This window comes from Aquila chrysaetos, chromosome 5, assembly GCF_900496995.4.
Source record: "Aquila chrysaetos chrysaetos chromosome 5, bAquChr1.4, whole genome shotgun sequence".
Taxonomy (NCBI): domain Eukaryota; kingdom Metazoa; phylum Chordata; class Aves; order Accipitriformes; family Accipitridae; genus Aquila; species Aquila chrysaetos.
Window position 1 is genome coordinate 42,586,517 of NC_044008.1, and position 22,094 is coordinate 42,608,610.

General features: G+C 35.0%; 1 protein-coding gene across 8 annotated transcripts in view; it reads left to right on the forward strand.

Moving 5' to 3' along the window:
* Positions 1 to 21,612, forward strand: part of VPS13C (vacuolar protein sorting 13 homolog C) — a 103,737-nt gene extending 82,125 nt beyond the window's left edge. For 5 of the 8 annotated variants that reach the window (XM_030013385.1, XM_030013388.1, XM_041123269.1 and 2 more), the window contains 13 exons: positions 855 to 968; positions 2,505 to 2,641; positions 2,894 to 2,975; positions 3,435 to 3,548; positions 3,801 to 3,876; positions 4,501 to 4,664; positions 5,957 to 6,002; positions 7,059 to 7,182; positions 7,903 to 8,017; positions 15,013 to 15,104; positions 16,408 to 16,531; positions 16,793 to 16,876; positions 19,866 to 21,612. In XM_030013385.1, coding sequence (XP_029869245.1) covers positions 855 to 968; positions 2,505 to 2,641; positions 2,894 to 2,975; positions 3,435 to 3,548; positions 3,801 to 3,876; positions 4,501 to 4,664; positions 5,957 to 6,002; positions 7,059 to 7,182; positions 7,903 to 8,017; positions 15,013 to 15,104; positions 16,408 to 16,531; positions 16,793 to 16,876; positions 19,866 to 19,967 — 1,374 coding nt within the window. In that variant the 3' untranslated portion in view covers positions 19,968 to 21,612. Of the gene's footprint in view, positions 1 to 854; positions 969 to 2,504; positions 2,642 to 2,893; positions 2,976 to 3,434; positions 3,549 to 3,800; positions 3,877 to 4,500; positions 4,665 to 5,956; positions 6,003 to 7,058; positions 7,183 to 7,902; positions 8,018 to 8,483; positions 8,827 to 8,898; positions 12,958 to 15,012; positions 15,105 to 16,407; positions 16,532 to 16,792; positions 16,877 to 19,865 lie in introns of those variants that run through there. The other 3 variants (XM_041123268.1, XM_030013389.1, XM_041123270.1) reach the window with 3 other exon arrangements.
* The last annotated feature ends 482 nt before the right edge of the window (positions 21,613 to 22,094 follow it).

The window sequence follows — 22,094 nt, forward strand, 5'->3', positions numbered from 1 at the left end:
GAATAAAGGGATACGGTAACATAATTTTCAGTGAGGCACTGGTATTTCTGTTAAGCATTGGCTGTAAGCATTACTAATTGACAAGTTTGAGTAACTGATACTTGGGTATGTGTGTTTTCTGCTCATTTAATATTTTATTAATTGATGACACAATTGTTTCAACTGTGGCTACAAAGTGTTAAGGGTGGTAGATGAAATAAGGTTAGGGTTTATAGAATGGACTTCTAATTGTCAGTCTGTAGTGTCTTTTGTCTTTAGAGAGCAGAAGGAACAGATTTTCCTGGCTCTAAATTAAGTCTTACATAGATGGATAATATTCAGAAAGATCACAATTCGTTCTAGTGTGCATAGGAGAGTCATTCTTGCCAGTTTCTTTTTCTTAGAATTGGTGTCTTCAGATGTACTGTATAAAAATTCTAATTTTGTGAGGAAATAAAAAAATGCAAAGAACCTCAGGAAGTTATTTTACTAAAATTTCTAAATTAATTTACAAGTGATACCTTAAGTGATTGAGGAATTTAAGGGAATATCAAGTGATATAGCATAAAATGGAAAACTCAGGCAGAAATTGTTGTGTGTGGGGTTTTTTTGTTTGTTTGTTTTACCCTGGATTAAAGAAATGTATTAGTACAGTTATAATGTGGTATACGAAACTAATTCGTCTATTTCCAGCTTTGGAGGTGTTGGCTGTTTAACTAGTTAGTTAACTGTTTTATTACATTTGACTATGATTACTTCTGCTGATTATTTATATTGTTTACATATATTTATGTATGATATTATTAATTATATTACATATATGTTGATGAGATAAACTTCTGTTCTATTTTTTTCTTTTTTTATAATAAAACCAGTCTAAATTAATTAAGCAAGATGTCGATGCACTTAACACTGAACTAATGGAGTCTTCCCTAACAGACCTGTCAATGCTCAGCTTCTTTGAGCATTTTCACATTTCTCCAATTAAGGTATGTAATAGGGATACTTTTGGTTAATAAAACACTTGATATCAATGATCTCTTAATTCCTTATAGTAAATACATCCTCAGATCAACCTTCTGGGTAATTGCTTCACGCTGTCTTCCTAATGGTGATTTTTTTATGTTCTCTAGAACTGAATACTTTGTTGGAAAACTTTCCTAGTTGCTCATGAGTACAAAGAGACCCTTAACCATTGCTAAGTGGGAAGAGTCAATGGGTATAATAACGAGCAAAGCTAAATAAAATGCTGGCCTGAAGGTATCCAAGTAACGTATGATAAATTATAATAAAATACACTTTCATGGGCTTGTTTTCATGTCTCTCTAGAACCAGTTAGATTTTTCTGGAGCAAAGGAAGAAAGATCGTCAGTAATTACATGTTATTCTGAAACAGCAGACTGTTCCTCTAAGGCTATCAGATTGAATAAGAAATTAGAGGACAACAATTACTTACTTTCCTTTTATTTTCACTGAATGTATACAAGACAGACAAAAACCCCAATACAGATGATTAAGTTCTGGCATTTTTTCCAGCTTTTTACTTATTTCACTAGATATCTGTTAGGGTACACTTAGATTCTCAGATTTTTTTTTTTTATATGGTTATGCTTATGCACTAATAAGAATGTGAAGCCAGGGAAAACACTAGAGGAACAAGACACTGTTGTGATATTGTAACATAATCTTCTAGCTAGTCTGGTTCAAGTTGTTAAGAAACAGTTATAATTTTAAGTCTCTCTTGCATCTTTATTTGAAATGTCTAGACATGCTGCCTGATAAGTATAGGAAGGGGCTTCTTTTTCTCTCCAGTTTTTTTTTCATCTTATTTCAGTGACTTATCTCAATATTCTAAACCACTGGATAGTGGGAAGACCATGAAAATGGATGTGTGGCCTTTTGAAAACAAATTAAGTTGGGAATCTTGAAAAAGTCAAATCATACAGGTTAACTGCTATGCCCTCTTTTAAGTGAGTAGAAGGGAGCAATATTGCTTATGGTGATGAACAAGGGAAAAGAAAAATAATTTTCCATTGCCTTCTCCACCCTTAAGAAAAGTGTATGGTTTTCTTTTAAAATAAGTGTCTTATCAACACTGAAAAATCCTATTTTACAGTGTTAAAGGCAGTTCTCTAAAGTTCATGCATTTTCCCAAAAGAGTTGACTAGTTGCAAAAATACACACAAGCTAGTTAAGTAAATCAGAATTTAAAATTTAACCTGTACTGGGAATTATATCTTTCATTGCTTATACAGGAGTTTACACATGTAAACATAACAAAAGTTAAAATTCTAGGGCAATTTGACACTTCTCTGTATGGAAATATAAATAAATATATATGTTATCAAAGTAATACCATTGTGAGTTCAAGCACATTTGTTGAAATTGTACATTTCCTCAAAGTGAGTAAAAATACAATTACCACTGTTTCACCACTGGTTTGTTTACATGTCCACCATACAATCTGTCTGGTGTGTGTCTTTTTTGTCTTGATTTGTCTTGCTCTACTAATTCTGTCTTGGCAGTTGCATTTGAGTCTGTCTCTGGCTTCTGGTGAAGAAGCATCAGATAAGGGGGAAGAAATGATAGCCATCCATTCTCTGAATTTGCTATTGAAAAGTATCGGAGCTACTCTAACAGATGTGGATGATCTTATTTTCAAGTAAGCTCATAAATATGTTTTTTTATATTTTGAATAAAGCTACTATACATTTAATAATTGGTTCCATTTTTAAACTTTGCTGACTCTAGTTATAAATGTATACAGCCTTTGGGGAAAGGGAGGAATGGAGAGAAGATGGGATTTAGGCTCCTTTTTAAGAGAATAGGGCTTCAGGATTATCTGAAGGAAAGAGAGAACTATTTAGAAGGAGGAAGGGTATGTATAACTAATGTGTGATTACTTGTCTTTCAGACTTGCTTTCTTTGAAATTAAGTATCAGTTCTACAAGAGAGATCAACTGATGAAGAGAGTTGTTAGACATTATAGTGAACAAGTAAGCTTATTTAGTCAAGCCTTTGTGTAAAGTTTTGAGTAAGTATCTTACAGAATGCAGAAAATAGGAGAGAAAAGGTGAATGCATCTAAAAAGCTACTGTTTTTTTATTTTATGGTACTGCAGTAGGAATCTGGTGGCACATTATGAAAATGTAAATACAAAAGTGTCCTGAAAATGTGTTTTAAGAATTTTAAGTGATTGCTTCTGTTCTTATTTGTATTTTTCTTCACCAAACTATTCTTCTAGTTATCCATACGTATACTTCATCTTTTGCTTAAGCCTGTCTTCATTCTAGTAGGAATACTTAGCTGGGTACTCTTAATGCATTACTTAGGTAGTAAATTACAAAATTTACCAGCCTTGGGTTCTAACATGGAGCTATGTGTAACAGCAGCAGCTAGTGACACTGCTTTTATTTTTGTTTTGTTTTGTGTTTTTTTTTCCCCTCATTATTTAGCTCCTGAAACAGATGTATGTTCTTGTACTTGGGTTAGATGTTCTTGGAAATCCATTCGGCTTAATCAGAGGCTTGTCTGAGGGAGTTGAAGCTTTCTTCTATGAGCCGTTCCAGGTATGACTCCCTGATTCTTCAACCATGTATGAGTAGCAGGCTGATTGAATATACTGGTAGGGTTGCAGTTTTGTTGTCACTGTACTCTACACCCTGAACAATTAGGGAAGTGGTAATTTTTAATGTTAACTTTAAAGAAATAACATATTCAAATGGACTTACTTTCATCAGTGTAAAGGAATCGCTAGGTTTTCTTGAAACAGGTGCATAAATGTATAGTTTTCTGCTATTCAAAATAAGCTTCATTTTTAGGGTGCTGTTCAAGGACCTGAAGAATTTGCTGAAGGCTTTGTAATTGGTGTTAAAAGTCTTCTTGGACACACAGTCGGTATGTATCATATTGTCACTGTTTTAATGAATTAGGTTAACTCACGGATTGCGTTTAGATTCTTCTTATTTTGAAGGGAAAGATATTTTATAAGTATCTACATGGTAGATTTTTGATGAGTATTTATCAGATACTATTGCCAGTATTTGTGGTACAGATCATTCATACCTAACTCAAGACCGTCTAAATGTCTGTTTTGTAGACTGAGTGAGCAAACTGAGAAACATTGCACGTATAACTGAATTTGTACCATGCCGTGGATGAATAAGGAAAATAATTCTAATGGTCCTAAAATGTCTGGAGAAGCCTGAGAAGTGTTCTTAGGACCAGCTACTGTTACAGCTACCTTAGATTTTTATTTAGCTGTGTTTACAGTAATTAGAGAGAATACGATTCCATCCAATATGCCATATGACATGTACTGAAGTGATTTAAGAGTTAACCTTTTCAGGCCAGATTCCAGAGTCTTCTCATGGACAACATGTGGTAGTCACTCTGTGTAAATTCGTAATATCCAAACTGAACATGAAGGGAAATCGCTATGAACTTTGTGGCTTCTTGTATGTTGTCTGCTGTTAAACTGTGAAAGAACAGTAACTTTTGCTTTGTGCCCTGTTCCATCAGGTGGTGCAGCAGGGGTGGTGTCTAGGATCACTGGTTCAGTTGGAAAAGGCTTGGCTGCTATTACTATGGATAAAGAATTTCAGCAGAAACGGAGAGAGGAAATGGGTCGGCAGCCAAAAGACTTTGGTGACAGCCTGGCCAAAGGAGGAAAAGGCTTGTTACAGGTATGAATTTGAAGTTGGAGGGTATGATGTGCCTAGTCTTAATCCATGCTTGAAAATTATATGCAAGCAAGTTTGATGTCGACTTTATCAGTTCATGAACTAAACAGAAGAGACAAACAGGCAGTCGGTTTATAGGAGACTCAGTATAGTGTATCAGCTTTAGAGTTTGAGGTTGTGGTTTTGGCCATCTTGAGGAATTGAAGGTAAGGTCTTGGAAAGGTAAAGTGTAGGAATTAACACCAATTTCTCCTGTGAATTATATAAATAAACATAGTTGCTCATGTTCAACAAATGTGTTATCTAATTAAAGTAACTGGGCCCTTATTTTACCTTGCAGTCAGTTCTGCCATTAAAGTCAGTTGGCTGTGAATTATGAGCTCTGAGCATGTGCTGCATAGTAGAAATGGCTTTCTATGTGCTGAGGTCTTCCAAAAACTGCTAGGTTTTCTTGACTTAGAAGGATGTGAACATAAAGCAAGCAGAATATGTATACAAGTACGTACGTTAGGTTGGAGATATTATTCTGAAATGGAGCTGTGCAATGCCTGTATTGTTTTTATAATAAAAAGTTGGGAACCTTTTCTGGTTGCTGAAAGATCATGTCTATTTCTAGTTAAAGTGCTAAGTATGAGACAAACCTCATGTAAAGAATTACTGAGAGATCTGTATTACCTGAATGCAAATTAAGTCTTCTAATAAATTCTATCACTTTCCATTCAAAATAAAAACAGTCAACATATTTCTAAGTCATTGTAAGTAGTAAACATTGTAGAGTTGTTTCTGATACTGTTTGCTGAAAATTTGGAAGTTACCTCAGTGGATTTTTATTCTTCTGCCTTCATGTCATTAAACTACTTGACCTTTAAAGTCTTCCAGATAATTTTTTGATGTTAATTTATCTTGAATATTTGGTATCACTCACTCATGACTGGGAATTCTGGCAGCTTCCTGTTAGTAGTGAAAGTGAAATAGTGACTTTCTTAATTATTGCAAGCCTGATTACTGTACAAAAGATTTTTTTTTTTAGTCTTTCTTGCCATCATAAATGTTTCTTCAGCCGTTTTAGGTTTTCCCTCCTCTCTTCTTTCCCTCAGTTATAATTTTCTTGAAAATTTAAAGTAAAAAAACCAACCAAACAAACCATGAAACCAAAAAAACGCAGCCAAACAGTGTTTCTGATTTTGAACTTCATTATGAAGTTTTAAAATGAAGGATGAGACACAACTGGTTGCCCAGTTAGACTATAGCATTCCTGTTTCTAAGTAGGAACTTAATTACCTTCTTCTTTTTAGGGTGTTGTTGGAGGTGTGACGGGCATAATCACTAAACCTGTAGAAGGTAAGCACTAAGGTTGCATTGCACTGCACTGCTTAAATGGTTTCCCAATACTTCACTATTTATTTTGTAATTTTAAGAAATATCAATCTAAGTGTGGTGATGCTAAGGGTAGCAAGATTATTTTTATATTTCTAATTCAAATGTGACCTTATATGATGATTTACTCAAATATATTTATAGCTGTTATCGGCTAACAACCTTTTCAGCCTTTGTATGAATTGAGGAATGGTTGTCTTTGTGACATATTTTGTTGGGCCTGCTGGAGTACCCAATTTATTGTTTAAAGCCAGAATAAAGTTACTAAAAATAATAAACTAAAAAGCACCGATTGAAAAAGTTTTTTTGAGACTGCTAAGGTTGGAGAAATCTTAAAAAGTAAATTTGGTTTTATGCCTGAGATAAATATTTGTTTTCGTGAAGACTGTCACTTTATCAGTATGATAGATGATGAAAAAATCCAAGAAAAAAAGCCTCTTACTAAATTTCACATCAGAGTGATTTAAATGTTGGAAGTTAATTGTTACTGTGTTGTATTTTATAGGTTATTGGCAGATACTTTGAGATGTAGTCCTTCTCTCATTGGTGGATGAACACGCATGCTTTCTAAACGCGATCTTGGCTCTTCCATAGTTACGTGTCACCAGAAACACGTAATTTTGAGATAGAAGTAGTTAACTTCCATTATACTTGTGAATCTTAGAGTCTTCAGATTATTTTGTTATTACTATCAACCTATAAAAACCGATATATTGGCCTACAATCCAGACTGAAAGTGAGAAAGAGAATCTAGTTAATGTCTCAGTTATGCTGTCTTTGGAGGCTGGTAAGGTGTTAAGTGAACAGCAATATGTCTGAACAGACAAGGAAGCAATGTGTGAATTCTCACAGAGAACTGTTTTTTATAAGTGGATTGTATGTAATTGATTGCTGTGGGCTGTTTCCAGTACAAAACAGTTCTAGTGCAGCCTGGAGCGGTAATGATTTAATTCTGTGTTTGTTAATGTCTTCAGGTAGGTCATTAAAACTATGTCTTCTTCTGTTCCCTTTCTTTTAAAGGGGCTAAAAAAGAAGGTGCAGCTGGATTCTTTAAAGGAATTGGAAAGGGGCTTGTAGGAGTGGTAGCCCGCCCAACAGGTGGCATTGTAGATATGGCAAGCAGTACCTTCCAGGGCATTCAAAGGTAAAATGTCAAAAGGAAGTTTTGAAGTACTTTCCATATGTTGTATACCAGGTGGTAAAGTGGTCCAGTAGTGACACACAATTGCTTGTATTAAACACAATATGCAGTAGGATATATGGGGTTGAGAGATGCTTAAGTAGCTTGTAATGAATGTATTCTATGGTGATCTCTGGAAATTGCTGCTTCAGAATACATATTGCAGTGTTGTAGTTCAAGTAGACGGTAACTAGTCCATTTTCTCCTTTTCACTCCCTCACCTGATCAGAAAGTAATTAAAAGATCTTGTGTAAATTTTACTTTTGAGATAGGTTTGTGTACTGCTGAAATGCAAATATCTAAATGTCATTTAAACTTACTGTAAAAAACAAACCATTGAAATTTTTGGAGGAAAACTTGCCAGTTTAAATTCAGTTAGCAGTGCATATCAGGGGCTTCTTGTGTTTGGGGCAGGGCCTTTGGAAGGTCTGTTAAGAAACACGAGAACCCTTAGTAAATTATCCACGGTTGGGAGTAAACTTCTCCAAGTTATTCTGTAGCTAATTGGCTAATGTTACTTTGGATTTATTACTAGCGGTGTGTCTTTACTATTTACACGTGTAGGGTACCCGGGAAGTGTAAGTGGGATATGTGGCAGGTGAAAGTGTGACTTTTTAAAGAAACATCGGTGAAAGTCAGAATTGTAGCATGCTTACCAGAATACTGTTCCACTGTCTATGGCAGGGTGGCAGAATCAACTGAAGAAGTATCTAATCTCCGTCCTCCACGTTTCATTCATGAAGATGGCATCATCCGGCCATACAATAGGGTGGAAGCTGAGGGTTATGATTTATTTGAGGTATGACTTCCATTGTAAATACAGTTAAAATTCTCTAACCTACAGGGTTCCATAAAGGATTATGTTACAAAAAAGCTGCCAGGGATCTGTGGCAGTTATCTGTAGTAAAAATTTGCCCCAGCCTATTTCATAAAGCAAGCCTGTATAGTAGAGAAGGCCCGGTGCTTGTAGTAATCTGAATGCGACAAGAGAACTGCAGCATTGCTGTTAAATGATCTTCTGCACATTATGTTCTGTAATTGCTTATCTTGTGCTCTGGAAGCAGGTAGTAGGATTAAGAATTAGTAGGATTAAGATTTGAATATGTGGAAACAAAAACATTTTGATACTCAGTTCTAGTGTTATGCTTAATTACAAAGCTGAGGCTGGTTTACAAACTAAGCAATTTTTAAATAGGATGAATAGAGCTTGAATTGTTTGGCATATAATACAACTACTGAAATTCCTTTTTTTCTTTTTTTTGTAGTATCAGCAGTTGAAAAAACTGCATGAATTCTCAAAATAACGTGTTTTGGTATTTCCTTATGTTATTCTTAATACCAATGTCGTAGCTACAGGCATTGTGTGGATATTAGTCTGCTTCTACATCTGGATGCTGGATGACTGGATGTGGCTAACATACAGAGGATGAATAACAGTTGTTTTCAAGTCCTAGATAATCAGAATTCAGTTAATTTGTATTTCAGCCTTCATGTTCTTAAAGCTTACCTTAAAATATGTGTATTGTTGCTGAAAAGTTAGAATAAAATAACTGTCTACATTAACATTTTAAGACCAAAACTTGCATATTTGCTACTTCCTTCTAGATGTTCTTTTAATCCTTATTTCCTATTCTATTTCTAATGTTTTTCTTCTTTCTCTTTCTCTCCTGGCATACGCAGCAAGAACTGGAATAACGGAGTAAACATTTTCCATATTTCTTCTCTATTTCAGTCACAGTCTTTTATCAGCCTTAAGTGTTTAGATTAAGGGCATGATTACATTTAATATGTCCCCTTCATTCTTATCTTTTCTGTGTAGCAGTTGAATAGAACAGTGTTTCATTTTGTCCAGGCTAAGAAAACAAACTTGTATAACCACCTTCAGTAACATTAGATGAGTGGGTAAGATGTGAGAGACAGGGAGGGTTTGTTTCCTGTATATTTGTTTTTCTAAGGATGCTTAGCTTCTTATGAGTGGCAACAATGGAAGGTACTTGGGAAAAAACCCAAGCAGGGTAGATGCTGAATTCATTAATTTATTAGCATTTTCTTAGAGCCAGGGCTGTGGATGAAGGGAGAAAGCAACATTTCAATACTTGTGCAAAATTTAAAATGGTGATATTGAGTGGAATATTCTTCTGTGGAAATGCTTATAACTCCATGATACAGAAATACTGTTTCCGTATAAATGCTAAGAAAACTTGTATTTGTGGGGTTTGTAATATGCTGTAGGCCTGTCACTTACACATCTGATGAACCACTATCACTTCAAGTGACTACTACTACAACTTCTTTATGAAATTTTATCAATTAAAAAATGTAGCCAGCTCAGTTGACTCTGGTGTCATTCACAGAATCTTCTGGGGCTTTGCTGTTCAACATACTTAAATGTAAACTTCCAGCTGTTAACATGAATTTACCTATATATATATATATATATAAAAAATATATATATATTTCTAAATTAAGTGATGCCATAAATTTCATTTCTAATACAGCATTTCATAAATTAACAAGCTGTTCTCAGAGCAAATTGTTTGCCTATCATACATGAAAAAAAACATTGAGCAGAGAGCTCCTGCTAATGCCTTTTTAGAATTTAGTGGTCAATAGTCAGCTTAATTATTTTAAAATTGTTTAAAAAAAAAAAAATCTAATGAACTGTTAGTTTAGCTGATTAAATGAAATTAAGTTGTTGTGATATACTAAGCAGACCAAATTTCTTCATGTAGTGAGATTTTTTATTTTTATTTTTTGAGCTATGTTCTTATGCAGTTCCTGCACAACTAATATTTGTATTCATCTTAGATCTAAATGGACTGGAGATGTAGAATTGGAATTGTACACTAACCAAGAACAAATCCTCTGTATAGTTCACTAAATACAGTTTCTTCCTTTAGGAAGTCAGTTAATTGAATATGTTGTTTGTGTTTTTGTTTTGGTGGGGTTTTTTGTGGTTTGTTTTTTTTAACTAACTGATTTTGATTATTATGCTAGAGGTTAGTGTTGGGAAGGTTTTGTTTTCGAATGTAAATTACAAGCAAGAGGGGGACAGTGTCTTTACAGGATATAGGATATTTAACAAGGAAGATGAGTCAGAAAGTCAGTTTTATATGCATTTACAAATTTAATTGCAAATAACTCAGCTTATAGGTACTAGTGCTGTTTATTTTTGGATCCAGTTTTGACCCAGCATTTTAAGTAGTTTAACCAGAATTCCCACCCTCTCATCTATTTTAACTTTAATGCATATGTCCCTTTAAAATAAATATACGCTTACAAGGTTTCAACCTTGTAAGGTTACCTTAAGGAATGGATGTCTCAAATACTATCCAGTAGTTGGACAAAAAAATGTTTCACTTAAATACTCACTTGTATATGAGTATAGACATTGGTAGACATTAGAGCTCAGCTTAGGAAGAGCATACGTGTAGGTCTTAAAAGACAAGTTACTTTTTTCCACTCGGAACGGTTTTTTTTGGTGCAGAATGAGGACAGCAGCCAGATGGAGTAGATCAGTTCACTTGCGTAAACTTGTTTACGCAGTACATTTTCCCAGAAGTGCTGGATCTAATGTATATGGGCTATATAGGGATCTGCTCAGTCAATTCAAAACCTGGAAAGTCAGATTTGATGTCTTGCAGGCCATGTCTCTAGCTCATGCAGTGAGGCTTAGTAGTAGCAAATGCGTTTTGTAAAACATAAATGCACGGTATTTATAGGTGGAGAAATCAAAGAACAAATAGGGCAACTCTAGGAGAATTGTTTTCCAAGGAATAAGTTCTCAAGAGTTTTAATCTTTGTACGAGGAGTGTTTGCAGTTGATGAGATTTGCTAGAACAAGTAATGAATGCCTTTGGCTTTGTTACACTTTGCCTTTTAATACGCAGGTATTGCTGCCTGTTCTGGTGAGGAGACTGTCTTCTAACCCCAGCACTTAGGGTCTGACATGATGCAGTTCATACATTATTCAATGTCTATGGCGTTACTTTGTTTCATTTCCCAGTTAAAGCATGGAGCTTTATAAAGAATGCAGAACACTTCATGAATAATTGAGACATGGTGGTGAGACAGTGTTGTGTGGCAGAGAGAATACTATGCTAGGTTTCAAGAAAGTGCAGATTCTATTTCTGGTTGAGTCACTGTTCTGCTGTGTAAATTTGCAGTGGTTCTTTTATTTCCGTGTAAAATAAGAATGAGTTGAACTTCTTTAAAGTGCTCTAGTATTCTCATAAAAATAGAAGCTTTTGATAAAGATGCCGGAATTTTAAGAGTGTGCAGATTATGGAGTAATTTGCATCGAGCGCAACCCGCTTTTTACATAATGCCACTACCATTGTGCTGACGTCTATCAGGTGCATTGAGAATAGCTCTGAGAAATGTTGCATCTCTTAGGCACGGACCTCGGTGGGAACTCTTACTGTAGTAACATATTGCATGTAAAATCTAAAAATACTATTGGGATTGTTTCTGAAGTTATGAGAAACAGGCTTTCTCTCCAAAGCTTTGATTTTAAATAAAGGAACATGCTTATGAATATATCTGTTTAAATACGTGGCATGTCTCATTTCTGCCTATCCAGCAAAAGGCTTCAGAATATGGATTGCAGCCTTTGAATTGCAGTCTTACATGGCAGTGGGTTTTGTATTTCTTCAATTTTTACTTGTTTTTAAAATAACTATGGTTCACGTATAAAATGTGAGTTCATATTTTGATTTTAGTTATATGCTGCCTTCTTTCTTCTGATGTTTTGAAGAGACTTTGAGATAAGCAGTCTTTCTGGAATTTTTTTTCCTTTCATGTATGTTTTACAGTTTCAGAAATTTTAAAGATGGTCAGGAAGTTATATTTTTTTATAGAAGATGTGAACCTTCTATTTTTCATTGCTGGAAAATGCTGAATTAAAATGTTTTTCAAAACATTATATCACTAGGGAGCAAATCCAGAAAAACACTATGCTGTTGATTTGAATTCTTGAATATTAATCCACTTTTGAGCTTAAAGGATTTTTGAGGTCGGTTACAATGTATGATGATACTTTAAGACATTTTTTAAACTTTTAAATATATGAAAATAAAATGCAAGTATAAGTAAATGTTGAAGCCTCTTTTAATTCATTCTGATGTAAGCTGAGGTGACAAAAGATCTTTCCATTTTGGTTACTTAAACTGTATAGAGTTTTAAACTATATAGCTTGCGTGGTCGATGATAGATAAATGTGGAGTCAAGTTTAGCTTCTGTTGTCATCTTACCAGTTTTATAGATCCAGCTATGGAAATACAGAAGGAAATGTATCTTTACAAGGAATACCTAAAAAGATATTGAATTTTTAGTGCTGTCTCCTTAATTTGTTCTCACTAGTTCGTCAGAAATAACTTGAGAAATTTACTGTTATACTGGCTGAATTCCATAGTAGCAGCTGTAAAATGAACTGAAGGTCATCTTATTTTGCGATGAAGAACATCAAACCAATTTTGGGGCATCCAGTTGCAGGCACTTGCTAAACGTTGATCTGAGGTGCATGCATTCTGTATCCAGACAGGGCACGTATGGCCTTCATTCTTCCTTATGTTTCCTCATGTTCCTACACAGGAGCTGCACATTTTCCATTAAAACAGATTGTATGATAAAAAAGGTGGTTGTATTGCTTAAAGAGTACAAAGCTAACATGCATTGACATTATGGCTATATAACTGTCTTTGTTAAGTTTTACTAATTAAACATTATTTACAAGTGGAATGTGTATTTTGTAAAGAGTTTTTGTACTGATATAATGTTCTTAGTGGTAGAGGGTAGAGTAGGTGTTTGAGATATGGGTACAATAGGTTAAATTTCAGCATCTCAGGTGATTTCTCTGTGAAGATAGTTAAAAGCTCTTGATCTTACCAATAAAAGGTAAGCTTGACTTTGTGACCTAGGAAGACTGTAGTAATTGGAGTTTATGTAAAATCCTCTACTGATGACCATCGTAACTTTTAAATATAAAGAGCTCATGGTTGTCAGAGAATTTAACTAGGTTAGTGACCCTGACCAGAGTTTTGTGACTACTGTGCTGGAGCCCTGCGTTTGTTAGAAGCTTCTTGAGTATAAAAGGAATCCAGATGCTTTTGCTGGCTACAGTCCTGGGGCAAAGTCCTGGGCATGCACATCCTCTTTCCAACACTTGTTTCCAAGGTTGAGACTATATAATCCAACTGCTCTACTATTACTAATGTTGCTGGGTTCTAAATGTTGTCTAGTTGCTTACGAGTAACTTCACAGAATTCCAACACCAGTGGCACTTCGATTTGCAGGTTCAGAGATGTGAGATGATTGAAGTATAAGAATGTATGTATTGCATATTACAACTATACCTAGCTTTGCAGTCTGAAATAATTACAGAACTAGCTTTAAATCTGATGTGTATATTCCTTGCTTCAGTTTTTTCATGCTAAGAGTTTTCATCTTTAGATGTAACAATGTATGTCTTCCCCAAAGAGAAGGGTAAGCATGGGTATTTTAGGGGCTTCCCATTGGAGCGTTCTGCTGGTAGTTGGGTTAGGTAAGATCTGTGTAATGACACTTACTGTGGTAGGCTTGCTACCCAGAGAATTCATGATCTCTGCATTTAATGCAACCTGTGTACAGATAAGGTTCTTTAGTAACAATTACATGTTTACCATGTACATGACAATTGCAGTTGGTATGTGAATTCTAGCAACCTTACAGCTACTAAATATATACAGGATTATAACAGAAAACATGTATTTAATTCTAGTAGACCACTTTTGTCCTGAAAACTAACATGTTATATTAGTTAATCAAGCAGGCAGCGAAGTAGGGTGGACAGAAACAGGTTGCCTGCTCTCTGACAAATTTGTAGGAGGAGAACTGGTAGTTGGCACAGATTTATTCTCATACCCAGCTTGAGGTTGGGTTCCCATTGGTTGTACATTATTCGTTTCACAACTTCATCTTTTTCTACATGATGTTTTGATGTGTATCCATTTCCCACAAATACGTTAATGTGTTGCTCTGTGAATCTTGTTGACTTTAAGCCAGTGTTATTGTGAGCTTGATTTAGGGATGACTGTGAGACTGTCTTCTGTCCTGCTCTTTGTTGCTGATGGAATATTGTGAACCTGGTGACATGCTCTGGAAAATACTATATTTCAGTTAAACAGCATGTACAGAATAGGAAATCTGAGAAACGGGTAATTAAAAAATTAACAAAGAACTAAAAAAAAAAAGCTAGGAAGCACTTCAGTACTTTATTTTGAAGCTTTAACCTCTGTATTCATAGTTTGTCACTTGAGTTTTAGTTGTCTAACAGAAACCTGATGAGTAATTTGATCTACACTTTCATATACCTTATTTACGGTGTTGAATAGGCATGTCCGTTCAATGCTTCAGAAGCCTGATGTTGAGGTGCATTGAGTATTTGTAACTTGGTAATTTATTTCTAAGGGTCTGGGTCATGTGGTGCCACCTCTTAAAGGTACTGTTGCAGGATTTTCACTCTTGAATCAAGTCTGCAGCATGAGGTGTAACAGAATGAACATTACTAAACAATTATTAGCACTGAAAGGAAACTAAAGCTGAAGAAACAGTCTGATAATGCAGTGTCAATGTTCCACCTTTTGAGTGGAAGGGATCAGACCTTTCAGTGACTCAGCTTCAGGAGTGAGAACACTGTGAGAGCCTGCCTTTAAAGAACAGTTCAATGAGGTAACTTTTTAAAAGGCTTTTGAATTGAAACCACTGCTTTGAGTTTTCTTTTTACAGCCCCCAAATTATTTTCTATTTCTGTTTCAGAAATTGCACATCAGAAAGCTGGAAAAAGAGAGCTATCGATACCACTGTGCGCTTCCAAGAGGCAGAAGAGCAAACCTTATTGTTACCAATAGGTATTAAGTTTTGAAGGCTTTCTAAGGGCTTGTCTTGGTTTCAACTTGTGGATTAGACATCTGGCTAAGTCTAAACTGATTGCTATTCTCTGTATATGTACTTTCCTTATCCATTTTCTTGATTTTTTTTCTAGTTTACATTGTTTCCTTTATGGAAAATGTAATATGGTAATGATGTCAATAGTAGATACTAATTTAGGAAGACAGTTTACTCTGAGGTCAGTGACCCTTTAATCATATTGGAGGGAAATATTCTTTTTTTTTTTCCTTTGCTTCTAATTTTTCAAATTAGCTTGTGATAAGCATTTGCAGTCAAACCAATGTTTTGAGAATGCACGTGTTTACGGTCTTGTTAATTAAAGGATACTCTAAATGGAGTCTTTAAGTTTTTGTACGAGTATGAAAATTAATGTTAAACTTGTCAGACAATTTTTAGAATTCAGGATATTACTAGTCTTGGATATGCAGTTTGAGGACTCAAAACTTTCTAAATACACTTAGGTAATGAAGAGAAACCCATGCATTATGATTTCCACATCCCGAATGTCACCAGCTTCCACTTTGCCTGAATGTATGAGATAGGCTCATCCATAATGAGACTACAGGAGGCATTCCACCGTGTTTGTTTTATAACAACTAGCACACCTCAAAATTCATGCTGGAGCTGAACAAGTTTTTTCAAGACACTGAGAAAGTCCTGTAATGATAGTTAGGTGATTTAGTTCTTTGTAACTTCAGGTAAATGTGTGCTTTTCTCCGTATCCCAGTTCTTCTCCACGTGCATAAAAGTTCTAGTTTAACTTCATTCAGAACTGCCACTTGTTTTTGTCTTAGTGTGCTAGCTGACATTGGAGCTTTGAAGTAATTGAAGAGGCAGCTAGCTAGCAACTGTCAACAGTAGCAACTGATCATCTGTCAGTCTAGTAGTACTTGTGTGACAGTGTACCTGTTTGATCACCTTCATCTGGTAGAGTCTGGCTTTGAGGAACTGGTTTTAATTAACTGATGACCCTCTAGTATGCAATTCCAGTAAAATGTTTGGGTTTGGAGGGCTGGGTGGGTTTCGATTAAGTTGGCCTGTGTATACTATGCAATGTCACAGATCATCTGTGAGTCTTAAGGACAAAGTGATTATGTCAGAATATATATTAAGGAAATAGAGTTCCGCTGTGACTGAGTGGATACTTTTAATCCACATAGAAAATGCCTTCTCAGAAAATTTCTTTTCTTCATTTTATTTGTTTTTCTGGCAAAGCTCTAGTCCCAGGGAGAAATTGAGTATTAACTTTTTTCTTGTGAACAGGAGAGTGATACATGTAAAAGAAGTGGAAATCTTAGGCCATTTAACAACAGATTGGGATTACTTATTTGAAGACTTTACACGCTGTCCCTCCTACGAAGCAAATGTTTTAAAAATAACTGTTTTGGTAAGAAAAGCATGTAAACTTCTTTTATTTAACGCTATTTAGAGGTCCCAATGTGCTCTTGACTTATTTATGGTTCTAACTGCTAACTATGGGACTATGAAACAGGATTTACTTCAGATTTCTTGAAAGTATGAGTTGGGTTGGACAGAGGCCACATTGAAATCTAACCTGAAGTTGACATTCAAGCCATTTCAGTATCAGATCTTGCATTCTTGTTTTTGTGAGTCACCCGAAGTATGTTTTTGTTCCCCTCTGCAACAGGATCAAAGGATGTTCCAGAGGAAGGACAGTACAGGTCATGAATGCGTAAAGACAGTTCAGCTTCAGGATGAAACTACAGCAAGGGTATATTCTTTTTTTTTTTTTTCTTGCTTCTTCTTTCCTTATGATATTGTTAACAGTTGTTGAAGCTCAGCGCATAAAAGGATGGTAATGTTCAGACACTCGCTATAGAATAGGCTGCTGTGCCTGAGGACCGTTTACCATACTTTGATATTGAAAAATGAGTTTAACCAGGAGAATGATGAGACAAGATAGTCTAAAGCATTCAAGAGGGTATATGCAGTAATAATTAAAGGTTGAAGTTGCATAGTCTTATGTTTTTTATATTAAAACTCATTAAAGGAAAACAATTCAAATACCTGAAGTATTAGATTAAGTTCACTGTGTAGTCTCTAGGATTCAACATACCTCTGAATTCTGCTCTCTCTTCACTATTTCAGGATCACTGGACTAACCCACTAAGTGTACCTTGTGTTAAATGGCTTACTTAGATTCTTCCCCGCACCTGGGTTTTCTACCATTTATGTCTAAATGTTTGTTCATATTGATGCTGGAGAGGCTGATTTATTTTGGGAGCTTTTGTTCTGTGGATGGTTGGGTCTCATGGCTATCTCACATAAGCTGAACTGACAATTTTATATGAATTACAGGGTATTTCAACAATAGAAAAATTTACCTAGGAAACCATGCATCACTGTAGTTTTGTATCAGATGATGAGAGAAGAGTACCTCCCTGGTAGCAAAAGTAAAATCAATTAGATCCACAGCATCTTCAAGAGGACACTTGAAATTGTAGCTCCAGTAAACAGCAAGTCAGCAGCTAGAATCAGAATAGGGGCCAAATTGCTTCTATTCAATTGATCAAGTCTTCTAAAAGAATGGGTTAGACTGGGAAGGAAAAAAAATATTGCTATCATTTTGTGGCACTTTTTTTATCTACTGGAAGAGTCTATATTATTTCTTTACTGTATCTTGTCTAAAGAAAAAGTTCCTTCAGCTTTTTCTTACAGCATGTCTTCCAAATCACACTTTTGGTTAACTAATTTAAATGCTTTTAGTTTGTCTGTATCTTAGTGTCATGGCCAAAGCTGGAACATTGTACAAAACATGCAGGCCACACTAGAAGGATACTTCTTTGTGTTTAATTCTATTTTTTTTCTGTTATTGCCTAACTGCGTGTTCCTTTCTTTACTAGTCTTTATGCTGATTCGTATATGCTGAAAATAAATTTTTTCTGTTCTGGAGTGCAGCAGAACCCATTTATCTTCCATGGATTTCTGTTTCTTGAGTTTATCAGTATTACTCTTCATTTTGCATCTCGCTTCTTTGCATAGATCCCACTTGTAAAACAATACCAATTTGGTGGAAGACACAAAAAAAGTATGCTTCACAAATAATTGTCACTTCTGTGAAGACTTCCGTGGTACCCTTTGTATGTGCATGAAACAAATGTCTTTAAGATCAGGTTAAGGTTATCTGTAGCTTTCTTGTTCTTTCTGTCTCCCCTAAAAAATAAACAAGGGTTTTAGGTTTGTCCTTCTTCAGTCCTCTGAATCTTTCCCCAGCCTCCATGAGTTATCAGAAATCCATAAATGTTTGAAATACTTCAAGTACATGTGATGCCTATTATTTGTCCGTCCAGCTTAACTTATCCTTTATTTTAATATTCATTGTTGTATAAATGAGTTTTATTGAAATAATGGATAAGAAAAGCCCTCACAAGCATTTCAAACACTTCAGCTTTCACTACATGCTGGAATTACTCAGGTAAAATCAGAGTGACCATCCAGGCTACCCCAGTACGTTTTGTTTTGTTTTTCCCTAGGCATTTACACATATCACATTGACATTAATTTTCTCAGACTAGAAATACACCACTATGTTTAATATTGTGTATACACATTTTATGCATAATGTACAATATGTTTAATGTTAGACACTTGAGATGTGGGGGATTTTTTAACTATTAGATTGTTTGGATTCAGGAACTAAAAATGACTGGTTTAGTTGCGCTGCTTTGTTCAGTTAACTTGTTTCTAATTTTAGAATTATTGTTAGGTTCTATTTTAATTTATCCTTTCGTGGATTTCGACTAAGTATCCAGTTTGAGAGTGCTTTTAATTGTAAATATTTTCAAAAGTGCCTGCTGTCATTTATATCTTCTTTTAATTATTGTGAATGATTCTCTTATATTTCCAGATAATAATAATTGAAATTTCTTGGTTGTTTGGCCTGGACATAGTCCTCTTCTAAGGCTCTTTACCTCAGAATGAATCTAGCGTTGTAGGCTGTCAATACTTTTCTATCCATTTGAGAAGAGAAAAAACTGCTTAATTTGATCTGATACTAAATTTTCCTCAAAAGACCTTATTCTGACAGCATTTAAACTTTTGCTAAAAATAATGTGTAGCAACAGGAGCAGAGGGTGTCAAGAGTCGACATGTGCCAATTAATGGATCTAGTATGTTGCAGTACTTGATCAGTATGTTTATTTAAGAGGCCTTTGATCCCATAATATTGCATTCAGCAAAGACAGAAGGCATGCATCCTTACATTTGTGTTAGTGAATATTACTTACGTGGAAGGGCTATTTAAATGCTAACTGCTGTTTTACAGTGTATGTGTGTTAATAGTACAGGCTGTAGTTCCCAGCTGCGTAGGCCAACTGGACATGAGTTTATTGCTGGATCTTTAAATAGCCTGACTTTGAAAGCCTCCAGAGCATATAGTATTGGAAATGTCATTTGCTTATCTGTTTAAAATTAGATCACTTGTATTGGGGTGCTGCCTGAGGAAGGTTTATCTAGTTAAGTGTGAATAACATCATTAATGTTACTACTTGAAAAATCGGAGTAGATTGACAATATGACTGAAGCTTTTTCTGGGTTGAATATTATGCATGTGAATCAGAAGCTATGTATCTAACTTAAACTAGCCAGTGCATATGTAGGTTTTAAGGTTCATTGATTTAGCTATTTTTAGTAGCAGCTTAGGGAAGAAAACTGCAGATTGCATGCTTTAATTTTCTAACTTTCAGTATGTTGCTTTACAGAGGATTTGTTGTGCCATTCAGGAAGCCCAGGCAACAAGAAAACAACAAAAGTTGGTGAAGCAAGCATCGTTGCAGTTGAAGAAACCACAAACGCTATCTTGATAATGACGGGATTTGTCGGGTTTGACTTTTGGTATGCAATTTTAAACCTAAAATTGATTAGAAGCAACATGGAGACATTGTACAGAAAGCTAAGATAAAGTATCTGAGGTCTTCCTACAAAGTTAACAGCCATAAACACTTTATTTTAAGAAGCTATGCCTCTTTCTAAAACTATGGATTTCAATATTCTAAAATAAGCATTGAAGTTTGAAAATTAGAAGTTCTGCTACAATGTTTTCCCACTCTGAAATTTTCTTTTCTGCCCTTTATTGTGTCAGGAGTTCTTGTAAATGGATTCTAAAATAAAGTGGTTATCTGATTTGCACTCTAAGTTTATGGTTTACAGACAGGTTGTAGTAGTTGTGTTTCTAGCAGTTTGCAAAATAAAGTACTTATGTTACTGATTGAAACTGATTTAAAAGTCTTTCTATTTTAGGCAGCATTCTCTTTAAATTAAGAAAGAAGTATCCATAATTTAGCTACTATAATTTCATCCATGTCTGTTTAGTATTAGAAAATACTGCACTGGAGCAACATAAGAATGAATACGTATGAAAGAAATAGGCTATTGTTTTCTGGAAATGCTTGCTTTGGAATGTCACTTACACTGTAAATGAAAATCTGCACTTTAAAAATGGAAAATATTATTCACCTGTCATATGCATGTATATGGTTTTGGTTGTATTGCTGTAGCTTAAAGACTTCTCCAGGAGGAACAGCACGCTGGTTTTAGACAGCATTGTATGTCAAAAAGCTTAAATAAAAGTAATTAGCTTTCCATATTTCAGTGTATAGTTACTCCACTGGAAGAGTGCCATGTCATTAAGCTAAAAGTCACTTCTGATACAATTTTTTTGTTGCAGTTTCTCTTCCTGAAGACTGTTAGCATTCAGTTTAGCAAGATACTTATGCACATTTAAAGTATATGCATAGTTCTTAATGGTATGAATAATTGCACGAACTTCGTTGAGACAAGTTCTGTTCTTAACACTAGGCACATACTTAAGTAACTGTCTGGATCAAGCACTATATGAGCAAAGAGATTTGAGTTCAGTCAGTGAACAAAGAGCTCTCGCTGTCAGTCTTTGGCTCTCAAATAAGAAATAAAGTGTCCTTGCAAATACTTACTTGTGAAAATTTGCTCTTTCCAACTTAATTCACTTGGGAAGAATGATTTCTGGTTTTTTATTTAATTTTGTGCTAGATAACAGCTATAGACACAAAATCAATGAATAAAAATGGCAATATTCTTGCATAGATCTATTAATTAAGTAGAGCAATAGTGATAACTAGGCCTGAATTTTTAAATTTTGTTTATACTTAAGGGCTGGTAGATTCTATAAATGTACCTTAACCTGTACCTATGATCTCTCCAAAACTATAAAGCTTAAGATATTTGAAAGTAAGCTGCCAAACACAGAACTTTTAGAGAGCATCTGCAGACATGATTTTATTGCTTATTGTATGCACATGGCTATTAATCCAGTTTGCTACGATGGAAATTGTGGTGCAACCTTTAATTCTGCGATATCGCCTATTTTCTAGAAAGCTCTGCTCAAACATTAACTAAATTAGCTGTCTAGGTTGTATGTATTTCAAGCCTGTGTTTAAAAGAGAAAGGAAAATAAATTTTTATATGCAATTATTTGTGCTATGATTTTAAGTGTTGTTACTTCTAAAATACATTGTATGCTGTCGGTTTGCCACGTGTCACTGGCGCTATATGAAAAAGATCATTGGAGTACTAGTGTACTGTAGAAGAGCTTTCTACAGCCCAGCATTTCTTTCAGCTTGGTTTCTGGCATGTAAGCGATAGTTTTGTGTACTGCCTCTTAATTCATAGTTGAAAACAGATTTCACTTTAGTCTACTCTCAGCGCATGTTTAGATGGTACCATGTGCCTATTTTGAAGTGGAGAATTGGAGTTTAAAACAGTTCTGATGACACGTTTCTGACTCCAGTCTTCTGCTTGATTCAGTTCTGTAATTCTTCATTTTTATTTGTAAACTTTCTGGCTTGAATTGTAAACAGTAGATATTTTATTTTCTAACTTGATATGTGATTAGGTTCAGTGAGGTAGCTTCCTATTCAAAATAGTCTGAAGAAGCAGTAGGGTTCTATAGAACA